The sequence below is a fragment of the Verticillium nonalfalfae genome (assembly GCF_003724135.2).
Source record: "Verticillium nonalfalfae strain VnAa140/NRRL 66861 chromosome Unknown scaffold_108, whole genome shotgun sequence".
In the NCBI taxonomy this organism is placed as follows: Eukaryota; Fungi; Ascomycota; class Sordariomycetes; order Glomerellales; family Plectosphaerellaceae; genus Verticillium; species Verticillium nonalfalfae.
The window spans coordinates 1-15,221 of record NW_021167333.1 but is presented as its reverse complement, the minus strand read 5'-3'; the positions used below and the strand labels follow the sequence as shown (position 1 = coordinate 15,221).

General features: G+C 55.7%; 3 protein-coding genes across 3 annotated transcripts; all 3 read right to left on the bottom strand.

The window, feature by feature from the left end:
- Nucleotides 1-555: 555 nt before the first annotated feature.
- Nucleotides 556-2,034, bottom strand: OLE1 (stearoyl-CoA 9-desaturase; the record flags this gene model as incomplete). The annotated part of the gene is made up of 2 exons (XM_028634813.1): nt 556-1,691; nt 1,749-2,034. The coding sequence occupies 2 exons, from the start codon at nt 2,032-2,034 to the stop codon at nt 556-558; spliced, it is 1,422 nt and encodes a 473-aa protein (XP_028492487.1).
- Nucleotides 2,035-4,093: 2,059 nt separating this feature from the next.
- Nucleotides 4,094-4,820, bottom strand: URA3_1 (orotidine 5'-phosphate decarboxylase; the record flags this gene model as incomplete). The annotated part of the gene is made up of 2 exons (XM_028634812.1): nt 4,094-4,302; nt 4,748-4,820. The coding sequence occupies 2 exons, from the start codon at nt 4,818-4,820 to the stop codon at nt 4,094-4,096; spliced, it is 282 nt and encodes a 93-aa protein (XP_028492486.1).
- Nucleotides 4,821-5,404: 584 nt separating this feature from the next.
- D7B24_000556 (uncharacterized protein) lies at nt 5,405-9,904 on the bottom strand (the record flags this gene model as incomplete). Its single annotated transcript, XM_028634811.1, has 4 exons — nt 5,405-5,570; nt 6,121-6,134; nt 7,098-9,413; nt 9,470-9,904. The coding sequence occupies 4 exons, from the start codon at nt 9,902-9,904 to the stop codon at nt 5,405-5,407; spliced, it is 2,931 nt and encodes a 976-aa protein (XP_028492485.1).
- Between the last annotated feature and the right edge of the window lie 5,317 nt (nt 9,905-15,221).

Here is a 15,221-nt window from a genome sequence, read left to right as displayed (position 1 = left end):
TGTGGATGCCGACGTGAGGCCGGGCGGCCGATGTTGGATCATCCGCCGACTACTGGGCGGCGGCTCGGGATGCACATGTGGAAATGCATGCCTCGGACGTCATGTGCGGCTGGGCTTCAAGGTCTGTACACAATTCTCAATTCTTCAGGGCCACAGACAATTAGTATGGCGAGCCAAGTTCAAGGCAACATTATTCAAGTAAGTGTTCGATCAATTGCTTTACGGTGAGTATACCGTCATTCTCACGATGTCGACGAGTCGAAATGTCATGTACATGTTCTGAAAGTGAATGGCTTGTAATTTGGTGAATCATAATTTACTCGCTCGGCACAGGCAAAGCTGAGCCATCTCATTTTCTAGGATGCCACAAAAAGCATCTTCAAATCTCGTGGTGTAATAATATCAATCAAGCGCCGCCGCCCAATGCCCCAAAATCCAGTAATCAACGCCGGCCAAGTAGTTTCGTGTCGTGGCGCTGGCTCACATGAGATCCATTCTCGTGAGCTGCTCGCCGTTTCGTCTCCGATGAGAGAAATGTTCGTGACAGCGCCGAGCTTACGCCGCATCGGCGCCCTTGGTGGGCTGAGCAACGCGAGTGAGCTGGTCGCCGGCGCGAACAATACGCTGGCCGGATGAGTCGGTGACGTAGGTCATGTCCTTGTTCTCGAACTGGGCACGCTTCCAGATCTCGACCTCGCAGCCGCCACGGAGGACGCCGACGCGCATGGTGGAGAGAAGGTTGTGAGCGGCGTTGGAGTGAAGGTAAACACCGCCGTTGAATATGGCGGTAGCATCCTTGCCGATGGCAGAGTTGATGAGGGCGCGGCCACCGGGGTGGTCCTTGATGAAGTCGGTCACGTCGTGGATGACACCAGCGACAGCGATAAGACCCTTGCCCTCCTTGCTCTGGGCAACAAAGTCATCCCAGTCGACAACAGGGAGCTGCTCGAGAGGAATGCCCCAGTCGAGAGTGGCGCGCTTCTGGTCAAGCTTCTTCTGGAGCTGCTGGACACGTCCCTTCTCGATTTCGTTGGCACGGAACTGCTTGAGGTCGGAGGCGAGGCCAAGCTGCTTCCAGGTCCAGATCATCCACTTAGTGGGGTCGTACTGCCACCACTGAATGGCGTTGCGGTAGTCCGAGGGGAACTCGTGGTGGAAGTTGTGGTAGCCCTCACCAAGGGTGAAGAGAGCAGTGATCACATGGTCGCGAGGGCTGTTGCGGTCATCGAAGGGCTGATCGCCGATCCAGTGGGCGAGGGAGTTGATGCAGAAAGTAGCCTGCTGAACAAAGAAAATGCGGAGAATGCCGGCGTAGACATAGCCACCAAGCCAGTCACCCCAACCGAGACCGCAGACCAGAGTGGGGAAGATGACGCCCATGGTCAGCACACACTTGAGGAAGTGAATGTGCTGCCACATGACGACGGGGTCCTCGTTGAGATCGGTGATATCGGTACGACCGGTACGCTTAGGGTCCTGCTTCATGACCATCCAGCCGAGGTGAGAGTACAGAAGACCCTTGCGGACAGAGTAAGGATCCTTGACAGTGTCGGTGTAGCGGTGGTGAGCTCGGTGCTCGCGGGACCACCAGCGGATGGAGCCCTCGACGGCACCTGCGCCGACAGCGGCGAGGTAGATCTTCAGGGGCAGAGAGGCCTTGTAGGATGAGTGAGCCCAAAGGCGATGGTAGCCTAGCAGGACAGGTCAGCAGACTGTTGAATGAGCATTTGCATCATGTGCGCTCTTACCTGCTGTGATACCGAGACCGGTGTTGAAGTAGTAAACAACAGAGAAGACAGCCGTCTTCCACTGGAGCGGAACCCAGTAAGAGGAGACGAGCCCAATGGCGGGAACGATGAGGATGAAGAAGGTGTTGAGCCAGTTGACGTGGAGCCACCAGTTACCCCAAGTGATGGGCTGGGTGGTAATGTGAGGCTTCTTGGGGTCGGTCCTGGAACTGCGGACGGGGACATAGTCCTTGGTACCGTCATCCCACTTCTCGGCGGGTGCCGAAGGCATCGTTGCAGGTGCCATGGTGAGAGTCACTCCGGATATTTCGAAGACCGTCTCGGGCAATGGTTGGTATGGGTGGTGAAGGTTGGTGATAGAGGGAGGAAAGGAAGCAGGTTCAAGACGGGAGGGGCCCGGAAGGAAGGTTATATGAAAAGGCAGTGGGCCGAGGCGTGTGCGGTGGCGGCAATGGAGGTGTAGGGATTAGAGATGTGATGAGCTCTTAGGTACGTACTTCGATACGGCAAAGCAAGGCAACCGCCTGGGTACCTACCTCGAGAAGAAGGGGTGAGGGCCTAGCGATGGTGGTTGAGAGAACATGGCCACCTCGGTGGAGGGGAGCGGGTCCGATGAGCCGACGGAGAATGTACAGGCAGTGAGTGGTTGATCGTCGTGGGCAGGAGTGCAAAAACGGGGTTCGCCACCCGACGACTGACCTCCTCTGGTCGTTGTTGCCCTTGCTTGCGTCCTTCCCTTCCCTTCCTTTCCCCAGAGCCCCAGTCCAGCCCAGATCCCTCCTGTCCAGGGCGAAAGGAGGCAGGAGCATTGAGCTACGTGCAAAATTGGTATCGGAAACGGCAGGGCAGAACAGGCACGATGGGCCGTGCGCCCCACATGCAGGGACCCGGTAGTGGTCTGGCCAATCACAAGCAATGCCGCCTCAACTCGTTGGGGTGACGTGCGTAAATCCGTTGAGAGAAGGGAACTTACCCCTAGGTCATCCACCAAGATCGTGGTCACACACCACCAGCGAGGAAGGATGTCTATTTTTTTTTTTCTTTGGGGCGGGCATTCAGGCGGATGGAGTCAGAAGGTGTTGCCATGTTGGACGCTCACGAGTTTGTCCTCGGCTCAGGACCGTAGGTTTTTGCTTCTGATGGCCTGTTTGGCTGCTGATTGTGGTCTTGATCAAGCTGTGACATGACGTTGAACTCACTTACACAGACACGGGGGGGATGAGTCCCCGGTATCCCCAACAAGGTTGGTGGTATCTCTCTGACAGCCGGGGCGCCATCAAGACGGCGCAAACAAGAACAAGGATGCCCGTGAAACTCCACCACCACCCTTGAGTGAACCAGAATTGGCTGGTTCTCCATTTACCACAGAAGTAGTCATGGCCTAATGAGGCCTAGCGTGTTTGCCGCTCTTACTCAGGCTCGGCTCAGTCCAGGCTCTGTCACGCCCTGGTTGATGCAAGAGTTGTGCATTTTGTGCACACCTCATCCAGGTAGTGCTCAGAAAATGGTCGAAGAAACGGTCGCTCAGTCTCTAGCCCTGTAGGTCACCGTTGATGATGGCTGAACTCGTCACGTCACCTTGCTCGATGAACAAATTCAGCATCCGACCCCAACAACGTCGTAGACTAGTGCCTTTCAAGTTTGAGAGGTCTTCTTGGTACGTCTTGTGTGCCTACCATGAGTAAAGCCATCATCATGTCAGGTGGTACCCGCGGCTTGAAGCATCTCAACAGCACGGCTGCCCGATCGTGCTTGGCACCTTCAAATTGGCGGCAAAATTGTCCGCTGCAACAACTGATCGCCTCCTGTGAGGGTTCTAGAAACGCTGTCTTGGATGGTATTGAGTGTGGTCTGACTAGAATTTTCTACCATGCTTGGGATATCTACCTGTATCCCGACGCGATGCGAGCCTCATGCGCAGCCCAGCCCTCAGCTTGATATCGCTTCGCAGCTTCCACGCGGTCCTCAGCTGCACAGATCCCCCTGCCCGTGATGATAAAGTCCGACCCCCCCCCTGCACAGCCACTGTGGGGGTCTGGTACTGCTGTCCCAGCGCATCGCCGGCCTGCTTGCTGGTGACACCCGCAGTGAAGACGACAAAGTCCTCCCCCTCCTCCTCACCTCCAACATTCCCGAGGCTTCGCATAGCGACGAAGCTAGTAACAGTTGCCTTCCTTCGGCAGGCAACCTCGATGCATCGCCTAGTGTATTCGTCCGTCGCTAGACTCCCAGCTGTAGTCATCTCGGCCAGCACGAGAAGCGCTTTCTCGCCACAGAAGGGGAACGCTTCGTCAAGGACTTATTCGAGGGCCTCCACGGCTCCTTCGCGCCCCAGGATGCTGATATTAAACGAAGTCAGCCCACTCGGAAATGCGTAGGGCGCCCCCGTGGTACTGCTTATGGGCTGTCGAGCCAATGTCGACAATATTACGGTCCTCGAAGGTGAGAAAGTTGTGCTTCTTGGCGAGAGCCTTGAGCCCTCGGATAGTCTTCTCGCTAAAGTCTCGAACAATATCGATGTGAGTCTTGAAGACGGCGGTGTATGGGCCGAGATCTGTAGGGACGAGCTAGCGTCAGCGAAGCTGTGGGTGTGCACATCGTGGGTTTGTTACCATCTGCGCATTACAGCAGACTCTCCACTTTCGTCATGTCGGCGGAAATAATCTGGCTGGAATACTTGCTCTCCGCAACCTGGAAAAGCTTCCTGATGACAGTCTGCGCAGATCCTCACGCAGAATAAGACAATGTAGACCATGAAGCCATCGTTAGGTAGCTGCTGGGTGTCAAATCTCGGCCATCGGGATGGGATAAGTCGACTCACCAAAACCCGCCCTTTCATACGCCAGGCTTGATATAATATGCTTGGTGGAGTTGCTGCCTACCTATCTTGGAGTGGCGTGCGCAAGGTCCATGACCGCCTTGATACTTTGCTTAGCTGGCCACAGCCACCGCCTCGCGAAGCATCTGGATAACTTCACAAATCACCTAATCGGGCTTACAGCCTCCAGTGTTGAAACTTCTCCACCAGACTGCCTCCGCTTCAGTCTTCAATATGTGGCTCAAGGGCCACATAGCAGATGGTTTCGGCGCACAGGTGCGCAGACGGGCGAAAGGTCGGGCGTGGTATTGTGGTGTTGTATCTCCAATATGTAGCACCGTTGGGTCCCGTCTCTCACATCGGGTCACGGATCAATGGCTTCCCATCTGCTCCGTCCTTGAATGTTAAAATGCAAGCCTGGATTCCCGGAAGTGATTTTGATAGAAAGATGCATTGATTCAGACTGCATAGTGGATGTAACGTTCTCAAAACTTCATTGTCATCCTCATAGGGTCATATTCTGCGTCCACCCGTCATGAATTCTAATACCCGGCTAATATACATCGGCTGATGGATTTCTACGGCAATTCAACCGACGGTCATGAACCTCGCTACTTGGTTGGTACTGATGCGACTTAAGGGCATCAAAATTACGGACATGAGCCACACCTCACTCGAATTCGGGACCTTACAGGTTGCAAAAACTCCTTCAATCTGTACACCCATTCCTTCAAGGCATAACACAATGTCTACCTAATAGAAACGATCCACTTGCCTTTGCTGACTGCCGAACCTTGACGACAAATTATCTGGTCCTTGTGCCACAAATCTACGCATGCTACATAGGAGAGACGTTGACCGTCAAAATGATAGACGCCGTATACGTCGAGGCAGCGTCGAGGGAGTCGCGGAGCTCGCGAATTCCCCAGTCGACATCGCCAGCCTCATCGCTCGACCGGTTCACGGCCAGCTTGTCGACAGCCTCGCCTGTGAGACCCTCGGGGCTGCGTTGGTTGAAAGAGGCCGTGACGTTGACGAGGCCTACCCATTCTTCGGACCGCTTAATCGTCGATCGTCAATCTCACGGCAGAGACGGCGGGCGGGTGCTTACTAATGGAATATAGCCGTTTGGCACCTCCCGTCCCACCATTAGGGATGAGCAGGGAGGAGAAACGGTTAGTCACTGTAAAGGGAAAACAGACATGCTCTCCCAAACTGTGCATACATTTGTGCATATGGCTCCGCTCATCATGACGCCTGGCTCAGGCTCTGCTCAGGTGCAGCTCCAGCTAAAAGCAGCAAGGGTCTAACCCAGATCAGCCTTGGTACATGGCAATACCTCTCCCGGGGGTTCCTCTTGGCTTCCAGACAGGTCTTTTGTCCATCCCCTCCAAAAAAAAAAAAACCCCCCAGCTCCCCGCCTACTCATGTTGCCCAAGCGTCCGCCAAGTCTTGGCGGCGGCATGTCCATCAAGACATCGTCATAGCCACTCGAGATCCCCATGATCATCTACTTCTTCGGGTTTCGAGGCGGGACGGGACCCAAAGCTGTACAACTGCTGCCACATCTGATAGCCAGTCACTCTGGTTAGGTACTAGCGCCCGTTCCATGCTCTTGATTTGGCTTTACAATTTGCCTCTGAACAACCAGTTGCCCCGTCTGCAACATCTGTGCTGGGTTCGTCCTCGAGCTCCATATCAGCATCTGCAAAACGACACGTCGTCCAACGCGTCTGCCGGCTTCCAGGAGCCTATTCTGAAGCACGAGCACAAGCACATGAAGACAATCTAACACACCTACCACCCCCCGGATGCCTCGGCTCCAGCAAGATCCCTCTGTCTCTCCGGTCCTCCGCCTTCCCGTCAAATCCTTCTTTGGCGTCCCAACAGAAACCACCTTTGCCCCGCACATTCCACCCATTCGATGTGTTCCCGGGAGGCAGGGGGGGGGGACGAAAACAAGGCCCCACCTCTCGATCCCTATTGCCGATTCGCCTCATTGGTGGGGGAATGTTCCTAGATATTATCTGTCACGTGATCGCACTTCCGCATTTTCCTCGTTAGACTTTTTCTGCCCTTCTAGAACGTTTCTTCGCCACCCCCGTCTTGGCACGGACTATGTCGTTCCCGGCACCTCTCCCTTCCACATCCGAGCCCAAGCCTCCGGAACGCCCGATGCGCTACTAGGCTAGACTTCGGATGAGCCCGACGTCGACGTCTTCCGTAGGACGAGAAAAGCTACTACCGACCACCTCCGCCACCCGCACGGTCTGGAAAACATCTTATGCACTCCTTTATGAATCCGCTCTTGAAAGTCCGAGATTTGCCATGTCGGTGGTAAGTCATCAAGTGCAATGATATTTGTACACCAAACCTTGATGCTAAACTAGATAGGCTACAAGCTACCAAACTATTCAAAGGGACATATACACCACCTACCTACGCCTTCCAGAATAAAATACGCCCCACCTTGTGCATCCTCATCCCAGCTTGCTGGTGCTGTTGTCTGTATACAAGTACATATCTCATACCGGTCCTTCTGTCGTGATTGCCGAGGTCGTCTCGGCCACCGGCATGTTCGTGCCGGAGCGTTTCTCATCAGTAATCTCCTCGTCTTCTGTCTGCTTTACTTGAGATTTTGAGGACGGCACGGCCTCTGCCGGATGAGGCACAGCTAGAACAGATCTCTTTTTTTCTTGGTCGAGTTCTCCTTCTTCCAAGATTGTTGAGACCTCTTTGGGCTGGATTTCAGCCGCTGCCGCATCCTCAGGCGTCCCAGGAAGGCCTCCGTTGCTGTCGTCATTCTCTCCTCTGGGTACTGTAAGCCCCATCGCCTTAGCCGTCTCATCATCGCCCCCGGCCTCCCTCATGGGCATATCATGCTCCATTGTGGAGCCTGCGTTGAGCGGCGCGTGCCCGTTAGATCCACTGGGTGGAGCAAGGGCTCTCTCCGTCCCGCCAGCGCCATGGTCGCCGGCCGGGGGGCTTTTGTCCTTGTAAACGTTCCGTCCTGTCGAGAGAGCGTCCTCTGCAGTCAAAGGCGCGGTCTGGTTGGTGAGTGGCGGCGTTTCATCAAACCTGATCTGTGCTTCGTTCTCTGCTCCTTCGGGGCCCGTTTCCTCGAGCACGGAGTGGCATTGCGTCATGTCGATTCCTGCGCTGCTGCTTTCAGGGTTCGTGCTTGGTTGCTCTACTTGAGTGGGAAGCTTGAGTGGAGTGCTGTGCATCGCCTGTGGACCCGAACCTGGAGTGTCTGCTAAAGTGGTTATGCTTGTTTCCGCAACACTTGAGGAGTCCTCTGACTTGAGGACCCGGTGACTGTTGGTCCCAGCCTCTGCCTCGCTGTCTGTCTCTGTGGGCTTTTCAGTTACTGCACATATTCCACCTTGAGCAGTTTCCTCGAGTTGATTGGGAACCTCCACCAGCTGGTTCTCGTCGTTGGCGTGTAGCATTCCAACCGTAGACAGCAGGACAGTGTCGTCGTTCAAAACATTCTGATCCTCCTTCACGGGTGTGTTTGGCGTGGGCGTCACTGCAGCATCAAGGTCATCCTTGACATCCGGGATCAAGCTGGTGGAACCCTGTCGCAGTCTCTGTGAGGCCGGGGCCATCGGGTATGGCTCCTCGCTTCTCTCAAACACGTCATCAAGCGTAGCGTGACCTCGAGACTCCATGTGACTTTCTCCTGCAAGAGAATCTTTACTTGTCCTCGGGGTGATGCTTCGGCCTCTCATCATCTCATCTGCCCCCACGTCGCTGTATGAGGGCGCGATGTTCCGAGCGCCAGCCCAGCCCGAGACTTGGGAGCCTTTGTAAAAGGCGTCAAATTGACCGTGGTGACTCGGAAGAGGACTCGGGGGTGAGCGTCCTCTTGTGTAGTAGTACGGATCCTGCGAGTACCCTGCTGCTTGGCCCCGATTCACGTATGACCAGTCGCTGGGCTGCGCAACAGTCTTGACGCGTGGTTGGCCGTTCTCGTCGGCTACGAAATACTCTTTCATGGAGTATCCATCGTCCACCGAGATTGAGGGAAGATTCGTTCCGGTGTCAGGGCGGACAACGGGTTCAGGGAATAGAGTGAGAAGAGACGCAGCCTGCAGTCGGTGTCGAGGATCATCACTCAAGCAGAATCCAACGAGTTGGCGGTACCAGCCGGGGACGTCAACGTCGTGTTCTAGGATGAGGGGGCGCCCATGAGCCTCAGGCTCGTCTTCTTGCGTAGCTAGGGCCCATAGAACCATGCCGAGCTGGTACAGATCCGATTTGACACCGATGTACATCGAGATCCGCTGGCCACTCTCGATAAGTGGCGTTGCTTCTGGAGGTTCCCAACCCACGGGACACCCTCGTCTGTTGATGTCTATGATCTTGGCATCGCCTGCATCGTCAATGACAATGTTCGAGAGGGTAAAGTCACCCTGTACGAAACCTGATTCGTGAATGTCAGAGAGACCCTCAACAATCTGTCTTGCCCATCGCTCTCGCATCAGCCAAGGCGTTCCAAGTTCGGAGTCCTGCCGATTGTCGTACAGAAGGTCGATGAGTGCCCCTTGCCCAGCAAAGCTGATGAGGAGACCTTTGACGTGTTCGTCATGATCGTCCACGACTACGCCAAAGAAAGATATGACGTTCCTCGAGTAGCGAAGTCGATTAAGTGCATTGATCTCATACAGGAACTCGTCGATGGTGTCGGGTCCCGGGATTTCCTTCTTGATAAGGACCTCTTGGCCAACACTGACTTTGTAAACGAAGCCGGACATGTGCGAGTCAAAATTGATGTCTCGCTCCCTAATCCTCTGGCATCCGAGGTGTTGCACCTGTCGAACAGTGGGGAAGTTGATTATCTCCTGCGAAGGGTCAGCATGGTCAATGGTGTGTTGAAAAGGGGAGCAAGGAGGCAGACGTTTGTGTCTTCGACAACATGGACGTGCAGACGACCGTCTGTAGTTTGCAGCTTCAGGTTCGTGACGGTTTCGTAGAATTGTATGTCCTGCAGACTTTCTCGGATAGCCTCATAAATCTTAGCACTCTTCTCGCGTTGAAGTTTGGTATGCGCAAGATCCATCTCCAGTGAGTTTTCTGGGGCATTGCGGTAATCCAGTGAGATTGTGACCCGCCTCCAGGAGATGTCCTTGTCACGGTAAGTAACAAAGAACTTTTCACGCTTGGACTTGTCTCGGAAGTGCATGCTTAGGTTAAGTATCCACGTCCTCTCAAGCTCCTCCTGGATCATGACATCGTATTGCGATGTAGTGACAGAGTGAGTATCTGAGAGGGAAACATTGTCGGGAAAATGGTCAGCATGGACGAATGTTTCAGCCGTCGCTGATTGCACCATCTGGTCGAGGCTGGTGACGGGTCTTTGTTCAAAAGATGAGGTGATCCTGTCAAGCGTCGACTCACCCACCTTCTCAAAGGGAAGCTCAGGAGCGCTGGCTCTTGGAAATGCCCTGGGCTGCGAAGGCGCGCGGATGAACGTGTGGGCTCGACGATCGACAGACACTGCTCGCCTTTCTGCCGGGGTCATCTCTGCTGGAGCAAGATTATTCCTCCGCTCAGACTGTTGTCTCTTGAAGGTCTGGGCCCGCGGCAGCCCGGGAACGACCTTTCTTGAAGGGCGATGTGGAAGGCCAGGCCTGGAGAGTACCTCTGGATCCGGCGGAGGGTCCGAGTCTCGCGGCAGCTCAGCCGGGGGCACTGAACTTCCATTTTGATGCCGACTGAACATCCTCCGAAAGAAGTTTGTCGATGTGTGCGACGGCGAGGAGGGATGCTCCGTTGGTAGGGCGGCGGTTTGCGCCATGGCGAGCATGAAGAAGGTTGCCGACGTTGGTGTTGTGAGCTGGTCTATCGAGACCAACGGCAAAGCGGGGAGAAGACGTCAGAAGTTGAGGGGAGGGGGTAGGGTAGGTTGAGGCTCCTCCACGACAGGCCGAACAAGTCTCCAAGCGGTGTGTAGAAGCTGGGGAATCGTGATGTTTATTATGGGGCCGGCCGTGGCGCAGGTCCGGGAGTAACCAGGCCGGGGGACAAGGATGAGCCTGGGAACAGAAAGACGGTCAAGGGCAGGACTCGACGAAACCCAGGAGCCAATGTCGAGTTGCGGAACGTCAGTCTATCAATGGTAGACGGCGGATCTGCTGTTGAGAGGTGACTAGGCGGAGGGGCGGTGGGCGGCTGTTTCGTCCTTTTCTCGGTCCAACGGGATGATGGCGGTACAATGTAGCGCTGTGCTTTTGGCGCGGTGTGTGCCAGGCAATGGGGCAGGAGGACGTCTGCAAACCGAAGCCAGGCAGTGAAGTTGGAGAGGCTGGAGACGCTCGGAGTACAGGAGACGAGTCTAGGGAGTACAGGCGCTACGAAGACGATGCGAGTAACCGTGAGCAGAGAGTGCAGGCGAGGGCATCAGGCGGCTCGTGCGACAGGAAGAAAAGACTCAAGGCGTGGTGGAGGACAGGCCGATCATGTTCAGACGATGAAACAACAGGATGCGTGCAGCTAAAGACGATGGCTGGGACGACCAGACCTTATGAGGAGCGCTGCAGGTCGAGTCGAGGGTGGAAGGGCATTTGCTGGAACAGTGAGATGCGGTGCGATGTGATGCGATGCGATGCGTGCAATAGGATGGGGCCGGGCTGTGTGCGTGACGCTGTCGTTGGCCCGTGGCTTTCGGGCGACGTCGTGAGCGAGTTCGGGTCAAGGAGGCTGGCCTTGTCGTGCGTGGCCTGGGCAGCCCTGGATGGGCTCACTTGGGTGTCCGTGTGTCGCAGTCGCAGGCACAGCGGCCTGGTCGGTAAGGGTCTCTCGTCAGGCAGACAGTGGTCTGTCTAGGTGCCGGGGCGCATCAGGGGGCGTGTGAGGATGGGGGTTCGAGAGGGGTGTGTGCTTGTATGGATGCTTTAGCCCTGAAGTTCTGGGCGCAGGATACGACGCGGTTGGGCCTCGACGAGAGACGAGGCGGTCATGCTCCTTTGTACCATTCCATTCGTTGTGGTTGAAGGACGACGAGCGGCAGGTGGAGGGCGGAAGCAAGACAAGAAGAGGTGCCCCCTTGGGAGCTGTCGGAGCCTGGGTGGGTTCGTGCCTGATGACCGATTTGATGGATTGAGCGGCTTGCTGCTTGCCTCCGGTTTGACGGTTTGACGGCCCTGTCGATGGTCGATGGTTGATGGCTGAGTCTTGCGGCATGCAGATACACTGCGGGTGGGCGCGCGAGGGCTGGCTGGTCGGCCCCAGAAGCGTGTGAGAGAATATACCGGGTGGATATCAATAGATCAATAGAGGAGCAGACAGGGGGGGCTGGCGACGTGATGGACCAAGATGAGCGCTGGTGAAGGGAAAGCTAGGGACACATCCCCCAGTGCTAACGACGAACATGAAGTCACAGTTCGGTGTCACAGGTTCTGGTCGTTGCACCAAAAACCAGGCCAGCTCCACCGCATGGGTACCTAGGATGCCTGCACCCTCTACACTGCTCTTACTGCACTGAAGCATTCTCTCCCAGGCAGGTGGGTGGGCCCTGCCTCGAATGCGTTGTCCATCGCCCCTGCTCCCTGCTCGAGTTCCTGGCACAGTAGAAAGCAGCAGTAGCTTCTCCTCTTCCCGTGCACTTTCGGTCGGTTTGCTGCACCGTACCTAGGGTAGGTACCTCAGGAAGGAAGGTAAGGTAGGTAACCCACCAGATAGTGAGGAAGGTACCGCTCAACTCCCTAGGTCCTGCCCCTACTTACATGTACCTGCCTACGGCACCCATCCAATCTCACTCACTGGTCGAAGCAGCTAGCTGTTCCTGCCTGCCTACCTGCCCTGGCTAGAACTTGCTCTCCGTTGACCATCGTCGTGCTGGCCAGGTTCCTCCCGCCCTACCTTGGTACCTACTTTAGCACCTTCATCCGTTCCACTCTCACCACCCACCCTCCCATTAACTATGATGGCATTGGGCGGTCATTGGGCTTCAACGTATCGATGAACGTCTGCTCGTCCGCCTTCTTTTCTGTCTCGTGTGCATCTGCCTCGCAGCTCAAAGTTTCCTGTCAACGGAAACCAATGGCATATCCATGTCAGCCATGCAAACGCCTCGAACTCCGTCACTTCGGTCACAATGTGAGCCCTTCTCCATTCATTCCCCGCGCCTCCCCCCTACGCCTGGAGTCCTGAGCGTCATTTCCACCGTCACGCCAAACGAAGGAATACCGATGCCGCGGACCATGTCTTTCGTTGGACAATCATCCTCGCCATGGCCTCTTGTCTCCGTCCGATGCCTCGTGGCCAGCCTGCCCAGCCACACTGAACTAACTCCCCCACGCGCGAAAGCATTTTAGCTTTGAACCACGTTCTTCGACACGGAAAAAGAGACGACAACTCCAGAACTATCATCTCTCATCTCGAGGCACCCCACAGCGCCAACACAACGATGGCCTGCATGATGGCCAATCCAGCAGTCCCCGCCCCCCTCCTACCGCCCGCGCTAGCCTCGAGTGCCCGCTGTGCGTGTGCGTGTGCGTGTGCGTGTGCGTGTTACAGGACAGACGCCAGCAACCTTGGTCATTGGCAATACAAGCGTGTGGGTGAACTGCTCTTCCATGTCCTGAGATCACAAGAGGACCATGGCCTCTTTCTTGGCTCCCTGACAGAATGACACAGCAAGGATCAGCACCATAACAGCACAGGAACAAGCCTCCCAATTCGGGGCACCAAGTTGATTCCGATGTTGACGATCAGAAGAACCCCCCACGACTACCATCTTCACATTACCCTTTCAAATCCCCCGATCCCAACTCATGCCGCCCTTTCGATCCATGCTTCAGGGGGCTAGTCATCAGTCAGCACCCCCGACTGACCCAGACCCACAACCACGCAGATGTCTCCTTTCCCTCCTCGAACCAGTGTTGTCCACCTTTCGGCTCAATTTGTGCGCTTGGGCACCGACGCAGCCCAAACGGTGAGGCGGTTTTGCCGCTTCCCAAAATGACAGGCCCTCCTCCTTGGGCAAATGCTGGTCGTCCTGCATGGCCGACTGCGTTGCCTGAAGCCAGACAGTACGTTTAGTGTCGAAAGCTTCCAATTGGGACCTTCCTTTCCTTCCGCGCTGTGGAGGGAACGAGTGGGTCGCGACTGTCTCACAGCCGACACTGCCTGTCAAGAAACTGTGCAATTCATACACGCTCTGACACAGGCTCGGCATGGTACTGAAGCTTGCGATGCACGCCCCGGGCACCAGCGTCCAGAATGAAGTCATAAGCGTTGCTTTGCCTGGCTGACGTCGACCGCCATCACTGTCGATCATGGCGTGAAAACCAGCGTCACGGACTGTGGGTTGTGAACATCAAAAGTGGTAAAACGCTTGAGCCCTCACAGTTAGACAGGCATCCCCATGCCTACACAACGCTTCGTCCCGCGGGCTAACCCCGTGATCGCCGATAATAGCTTCGGGAGCTTGTGCTTGTCGCCACGGTCCGCGGGCAAGTCCGTCGTCGCATGGGGCCTTCGCCCCTTCAAGTCCGACCGGGATAGGGATTTGTTTGCAGTGTCGCCAGCATTCGTTCGCCAGCGGTCAGCTCAAGACTACCGTCCCACCAGCTCGCGCGACCCGGTTGAAGACCCCTGATTTCGATCTCGCACACAACCCCAGACTCCCTGCATATGCGAACCCAATCCCGGCTTGGGAGCCATTGATCACACACCGTAATGACTGTGTGTGTACGCAATGCGGTCATTACCCTCCCTTGGGCACAATCAGGCTGACATGTGCATCATGCGATATTCGCCTCAAAACCGTCCACTGGATGAGGTGACGAATCGGTGGATGCTCTGTTTTGATTATGCTGCGATTGGATATTTAGTTCACGATGCGATCGACAAACCGGCTTGGTGACCATCGCTAGTTCGATCCGACGAGTGCGTTCGCCAGCAGGCAATTGACATGGTGTAACAAGTGATTCGCCGGGCCTGGGCAAGGGCCGCATGCTGAGTAGTATACAATGGTTCTACGGATTTCCCATCTCTCCGTCTCTCGCGACGTGGACCAAGACGGGAGAGAAACCCGCCCACGTGCTCCTGCTCCTGCTCCTCCTCCTCCAGATGCTCAAGATCTACAAGTACATTTCGCTGTGTTCCAGCGGCGCAGGATGGGGAGAAAAAGAAACGCAAAGATGCGGAGTAGAGCCGTTTCGTCTAGTCGTGTCAATGTGTGCCGAAGGTGTTTGTGTTGTGTATGTATGATGCATCGTGTGCACGGCCAAGCGTCGTTGAGCCTGGCATCCCCGCGTCTAGCACTTGCTCATGGCCGGCACGTAAAAGAATCCGAACATGCCTGATCTTCAGGCTTCCGTGTCGGCGGCCAAGTCTATGGCCTGACGAGGCGTGGTTCTAGCTGCAGTAAAGACAGAAGAAAACGCAGCGCTCTATGGGGACGTGATGGGCGGGAGTTCATCAGGGCCTCGTCTCGGAAGAACACACGGTGTAGCCTCCTCAGTCGCTCTTGTCAGCCGGCTTCTCTTCGTCGGCGACCTTGCTAGTGTTGGCCTTTTCTAGATCCACGTCGGGGAAGATTAGGTTAAAGACATCAGAATACCATCCGACAGGCTTGCCCTCGATGCCGTTCTTGATGTTCTGTTGAGTGTTAGTCGCTGGTTCGGGGGGGGGGGGGGAGGGGG